A 7032-nucleotide genomic window follows, 5' to 3' on the forward strand; every position below is an offset into this window, starting at 1 on the left:
AAGAAGCACCCCCAGCCATGCTGCACGCACCCCAATTCTCCACACAGAGCTAGCAGGCACCACAGTGAGGCCATAGAGTTATCTGAAATGAGACCTAAGTCCTAAGAATCCCATGATGTCAACTACCCATCCTCCAACAAGGCCTTGGACCACAGTCTCTGTCTCAAGCCATTGTCCATACTAGCCACTATTAACTCTCCCACTATGGTCCCCTCTGCAGCTAGTCACAAGATGCCTTGCTGAGGCAGCCGGCTGCTGATGTTGCTGGACCCTAAAACCACCATCCTGGAAGCAGCGGTCTGTAATAGAATCAGGTAAGAGGAAGCAGATGGACCATGTGACCACCAGGCTCCTTATAGCAAGGACGCTCACTGGAAATGCTCATTACAGGCCTTCCTCTCCATTCCAGACTCTTTCCCATTCTCAGCCTCAGTTTCCATCCATGGACACACTCCCCAGAATTCCTGCCCAGAAGACTGACGGCTCTCTGCCCAGGAACCCAGAGCTGGTCCATCTGTCCCTCTTCATTTTGCCCATCTGGGGTGGTTTAAACATGACCCCCAGAGGCTCAAGTTTGAATGCTTGATCCCCAGTTAATGGAACTGCTTGGGAAGGATTAGGAGGTGTGGTTTTGTTGGAAAAGGTGTGGCCTTGTTTGAGGAGCTGTGTCCCTGGGTCTGGGCTTTGAGGTTTTAAAAGCCTATGCCAGCCTCCCTCCACCCATCCACTCACCCATTCCTGCTCTCTCTCTCTTCCTCTTCTCTGCCTGCTACCTATAGATCAGAATATAAAGATCCAGCCCCATGTCTGCCTGCTTCTCACCATGATGATCATGGACTAACCCTCTAAAACTATAAGCAAACCCCCAGTTAAATGCTTTCCTTTATAACAGTTGCCTCGTGTCTCTTCACAGCAATAGAACTGACTAAAACAGTCATATATTTCATTTACGTATGACTTGGTGACAGCTTTTTACCCCCTGTGTCACCATCAGTGTGAAGGGGACTCTCATTACCAAAGCAATGAGCGGGGAGGTGTGCTCCTTTTGGATTAAGTTCCAGGGATGACAGCAGGTCCCCTGCTTGGTCCCCTGGGCCCTGTTCCTTATGGCAGCCAGTGGTTCTTCTCATAATGAGGGGTAGGTCATACCACCCTGGGCTTCAAAACCCTGCAGTGGTGCCCAGCCTAACCTGAGTAAAATCTGAGGTCTTTTCAAAAGGCACAAAGCTCTGGGAGAATGCCACTCTTGGCACCTTGCTAAGTGTCCCCACCCTTGCCCCCTTGCACAGTGGTGTCCCTGACCTCTACAGTGACCCTTGAGCATGTCACTGTTGACTACCTAGGGGCCAGGGCCAAGCCTTCCCTTCATCTCTCTGTGACCCACCCCACACCTCCTCTACGTTCTGTTCCCCAGAGACGCCCCTCCTCCACCAATCTATCTAAAAGAACCTTCCAGGTCCTGGACTGCTCCCTGCCTTGTTCTCCTGTTGGTGTTTATTTTCTCCTGATGTAAAAGAGCATGGTGTCTTCCACAGAAGTCCGTCTCTGTAAATAATAGAAAGCTTCAGAGAGCTGAGACTCACTGTCCCTGTGATAGCCTGTCCTCAGACTCCTAACCTGCTCTCAGCAGGTGGCCAGGGCTTCCGGACCCACAGGACACAGGAGGCAGAGGGGACTTTAGGAACTGATTGTAGTCCTGGGAATGTGTCCAGCCTACACAGACTACCACCCCAGCCCTTCACACGTGCTTTTCGCTTCCTGGAAAGCTCTTCCCTAGACCCCTGCTCGGCTAACCCCATCTCAGGCCAACAGCACATCCCCAGGTGCCCAATCCCTCTCCCATATCCTCCATCCCACAGTCCTGTTTCAACTCTGCCCCTCTCACATCATGACCACAGGAGCCAAGAGGAATATCTGATCAGCAGTGTGACATCAGAGTCCCCAGTGTGACAGACCCTGGTCAATGCTCACTCAACTCCAACCCTGCAACTCGGCCCAGTCACTAGAAGACAAAAGGACCTCTGTGGAGGTTGCAGGGCTCCTCATCCAGCATTCTTGGACATTTGTTTGCCCAACTGTGCGCGTGCATGCGTACATGTGTGTGTGCACGTGCATACATGTGAATGTGTGCCTCCGAGGAGGGCATGTGCTGGAATTGAACTCAGGATACTTGCTTACTGGTAAGCACTCTACCACGGAGATCCATCCCCAACCCTTGTTCCAGACTCTCAAATACGTGAGTCTCGGGCCTTGACATTTCTCTAGCCTTTGGGTAAGGTTGCAAGAAACCCAATGTAGTGTTTTGTTCACACCATCCCCTCTCCTGTGGGCCTAGAGCTTTGCTCTGCTGGGTGGCAAGGCTTACATCATAATGGGCCCTGGATGTGTTTTCTGGCCACAGAAAAACATCAGGGCTGGGGTGGTGGCTCAGTCAGTAAAACATTTGCCATGCAATCATGAGGACCGGAGTTTGATACCCAGAACCCAAATGAAAAAGTCAGGCATGGCAACCCACTCAATCCTGCTCTCAGGAGGTAGAGGTGGGGGTGGGGTACCTGGGGCTTGCTGGCTGACCAGCCAAGTCTAGCCCACTCTGTGCACTCCTCTCAGTGAGAGGCCCTGTCTTGAAAAAGCAAAGTGGCATACATCTTTAATCCAAGCACTCAAGAAGCAGAGGCAGGTGGATCTCTGAGTTCAAAGCTATCCTGGTCTACAAAACAAGTTCCAGGACAGCCAGGTCTACTCAGAGAAACCCTGTCTTGAAAACACTCTACCCCCCAAAAACTGCAGAGTGGGGCCTGCAGAGATGGCTCAGTGGTTAAGAACACTGGCTGCTACTCCAGAGGACCCAGGTTCGATTCCCAGAACCCACATCATCATATTACAACCCTCTGTAACTTCAGTCCCAGGGGCTCTGATACCCTTTTCTGGCTTCTAAGGGCACCAGGCAGGCCCACTGCGTACTGACATGCATGTAAAACACTCACATACATAAAATAAAAAATAAAATCTCAAAAAAATTAAAGCAAGGTGTATATCAATTGAGAAAGACTCTAACATAGACTCTGACCTCTACATATACACACATGTGCATGCTCAAACACCATACACACACACACGGCTGCTCTTTTCTGAGGCTTGAGAGCCCGCTGACCCAGGGAGCTCACAGTCTCCATGCTCACGGTCCCTCATTTCCCTTTCATTTCCTCAGGATCCCTGTTATCTGTTCTGAACACTTCCAAATTTGCTTACTTTCCCCATCTCTCCTCCGCTGGCAACTCTGGTGTTTATCTTGTGGGCTATGCCTCTGCAGCTCGTGTCTCCTCCCCAGGAGCCTTCATTAAAATATTTCAAATGAAGACCTTTTCTGCCCCCTCCAGAGAGCGTGCTGGGTCTTTCCCACACAACACAGTTTTAATTCTTATCACAGGACTTCAGGCAGTTTGTACATTATATCCTATTAAAAAACCTCAATTCCACTTGAGGTTGTCACAATTCGGAGATTACAGTGTTCCGCGCGGTGTTCTGCCAGGGATATATTCATATATTCACTTTGTTCACCGGCAGACTCGGTGCATGAGCCCGTATTTCACACCTCATTTGGTACCACAATGAGACCGACACATAAAAAGAAGCAATTATTTATTTAGATTATGGAATGGTTTCAGAGGGATATTCGATTGTGTAATGGTTTTAGAAGGATATTCATAGGTATAAACTGCCGTGCTAGAGTAGGGGTCCCTGCTGTTCTTCAGCCTGGAGTTCACGGGTAGGGGGGGTGGGGGGGAGGCGGGGGGGGAGGCTCAAACATTGAGCAAAAAATGTCACTGGGATGGGAGCCCTTCTCGGTCGCAAAACTGACTCCTCTGTCCCATGTAGTATTTTTTAAATTTCTTCTGGGGATAAATAAAAATCACAAAACCGAAAAGTGCCAACCACTTCTGAGGAGCAGTATACTTCTTTCCACGTGAAACACAGCCCTGGGCTGGGGGAGATGCCTCAGAGGGCAAGAGGGGGCTTGCTGCAAAAGCCTAAAGACTGGACTTCGAATCCCCCGCCTCCATATAAAAAGCTGGGCACGGAACCCAAGCACTGTGGGAGTGTGGAGACAGGAGGCTCATGGTGGCTTGCTGGCCACCAGCCAGGTTCAGTAAGAGACCCTGTCTCAGGGCAATGAGGCAGTGACTGACAGAGTAGGACAGCCAGCTCCCTCCTCCGGCCTCCGTGTGCGCATGCACGCACATATACCATACACACAACAAAATGTAGCCACTGCTAATCAAGCATTTATTTCCTCAGTATATGCCATGGAGATCATCGCTATAAGCTCGGTATAAGTCCCAGGTGGGAACCAGGAACCGCCCTTGAGGGCACTGATCCAAACCCCGGTTTGAGCTGATCTGGGTAGATGTACGAGCCAAGCTATTCCAAGAAGAGCCCAGGACAACCATCCTGGGACTCATAACTAGGCTTAACCAGGAAAAACAACTGCTCTCTAAAGTGACTGTGTGGTCAGAGGGACACTGGGAGTTCCTGGCCACTACACTGCTCCCAGGAGGAAAGCACAGCCAGGGAGGAGAAACAGACTGCTGGAGAAACTCGGGTACCAGAGCCCCCACTTCTGATGCAGACCACAGGGAGATATACCCTCCCACTGTGGATATAAGCACACCAGCTCCCTGTGCTAAACAAAATCAAGATACAACCCTGGGCAGAGCTTCCCTCTAAGGAGTGTGGCCACTGTGCCCACTGACTGCCCTCCCCCACCCTCACGCCCTGGCTGTGAAGCCCACTCGACACAGCTGGAGAACACCAGAAGTTCAGCACCCAAGCCCAGCCTGCTCCTCGGCAGGGAGGCCTCTGTTACTCAGATCTTTTAAACCAAACTGACTTGGTTCAGGAGACACCCCACTCCTTTCCAGTATTTAGAGACTGCTGGGTGAATCTGTGATGCAACCATCTTGTGACCATGAAAAAAGCAGCTGGAAGATGCCCCAGAGGCCACACAGAGTGCTGCTGTGTCAACAGCCACCTCTGTATTTGCTCTGTGAGACGGCGAATCCCTTTACAGCAGCTGCTTTGGGGAAATGACCTGTGGCTTTACAACCAGAAGTCCTTCCGCCAATAACAACAACTCAGGACCCAGGGTAGCCAGCAGGCACTTTCAGACATACAGGGAAGCTCTGGTCATGTGATGTCACAGCCCAAGCTCCATCCATGACCACTGTCTCAGGGGAGGCAGGGGTAACTGACAAATTTAGAATGGGAGATGTCAGAGCCAACATCAAACCACTCGGCCTGAGTCATTCCTCCTCGTGGGAGACCTTCAAAGGCAGCACAGTAAGGCTCCGGGGTTGGCTGAGGTCACATGAGAAGCGACAGCATGTGCCAGGCAAGTCCACAGGAAAAGCTCACCCCGCCACCAGCCTTCGCCTCTCACATGACCCCACTCATGACCCACGCTGACTCATCCCCAAGACCCGGGTGTCTCCTGGGCCTCAGTGGACCCAAAGCTAGAGAAGACAGATCAGGACGATTTACAGTGGTAAGTGACACTGGGTGGCATCTGAGCCGATGGTAAGTTCAGCAGCCACTAGTCCAGTGCTGCTCCTTGGTCCAATGTGGGAGACTGGCAGACAGACAGACGTACCCTCAGTAGGGCAAGAAAGTGGAGGCGGAAACTAGAGAGGGACTGTCTAGTCAGGGATCCTCCCACCTTCTGCCACCTAGGTGGTGTCCCCACAACCCCCAGCCTAGATTCTGAGCTGCAAAAGACTGTGAGAAAACCTGGACATGGTCTCTGGAGCCCCACCCCACCCCCCCCAAGAGAGAGCTCAACACAACAGAAATGGCTCATTTGAATAGCCAGGGACCTGAGATGCTCCAGGGTGTAAAGATGGTTGCCTCTTATGCCTCAGGATCTGGGTTGAGATCCCAGGGTTTATGGGAGAAGGAATGAACCAACCCCTGAACTCTGTCCTCTGACCTCTACAAACACCATGACAGACAGATGGACAGACAGACACAATAATAAGAATAATAACTTTTAAAGAAATAAGCAGCAAGAGACAATTAGCAGATAGTTGTGTGCACCCTGCTTGCTTATTAAAAAGTAATTTCCCTCTGGCTCTTTAATTGATCCATTCTCCCTGTTTCAGCTTCGGTTCTTCACGGAAACAACAATAGGAACGACACAGTGATCAGACTCAGAGCTGTAATAAATGGAGGAGGGCTGTTTTTGAGACAGGCAACCTCGCTATGTACTGCACAGAAAGGATGGCTGGTCCAGGCTGCAGTGCAGCCCTGCAGTGGCTGCACCAGGCTGGTGAGGCCAAAGGAAGGTCCACGCGCCATCCCGCACGTGTTACTCTGTCACTGGCTTAGGGTCCAGCACACCACAGTGCTCACCTGCTCTGTTTTTCCAGGTGGTGTCCCACGCAGGACAGGGCTGCCGTGGTCTGTGTACCATCCTGCTCGATGTCCTCCTGCACCGCCCACTGGTTCTCGTTGCTCACCCGCACAGCCGTTATCTTCACGCCCGCAGCTGCCTTGACCCTATGACGTAAGAAGAAAGCAGATATATAAGAAAACAGGCTTCGCCTGGGCCAGCTCCATGGGAGAGGGCATCTGAATCACATGGAGATCCCCTTCCCTGGAGGCTGGAGGGAAGGGAGGCTATGAATTGCTTCTCCCTAAGACTGATCTCAGGGACAGCAGGACGGCTCAGTGGGTGAAGACACTTGTGCCAAGCCTGACGACCCGAGTTCAGCACCTAGAATGCACACGGTGAAAAGAGAACCGACTCCCTCAGGTTTTCCTCTGACCTCCACACACCGTCATGGCATAGGCACCCACCGCCACACATACAAAATAAATGTATAAATCCGGGCGGTGGTGGCGCACGCCTTTAAGGAGGCAGAGGCAGGCAGATCTCTGGGAGTTCAAGGCCAGCCTGGTCTACAAGAGCTAGTTCTGGGACAGGCACCAAAGCTACAGAGAAATCCTGTCTCGATAAATAAATAAATAAATAAA

General features: G+C 51.4%; 1 protein-coding gene across 1 annotated transcript in view; it reads right to left on the bottom strand.

Annotated features, from left to right (window-relative positions):
* Tmem132b (transmembrane protein 132B) overlaps positions 1–7032 on the bottom strand; it is a 276790-nt gene that overhangs the window by 157401 nt on the left and 112357 nt on the right. The window contains exon 3 of the mRNA XM_050146649.1: positions 6409–6555. Coding sequence (XP_050002606.1) covers positions 6409–6555 — 147 coding nt within the window. The remainder of the gene's footprint in view (positions 1–6408; positions 6556–7032) is intronic.

Source organism: Alexandromys fortis, unplaced genomic scaffold (assembly GCF_014885135.2).
Source record: "Alexandromys fortis isolate MF-2015 unplaced genomic scaffold, M_Fortis_MF-2015_v1.1 scaffold_56, whole genome shotgun sequence".
Taxonomy (NCBI): domain Eukaryota; kingdom Metazoa; phylum Chordata; class Mammalia; order Rodentia; family Cricetidae; genus Alexandromys; species Alexandromys fortis.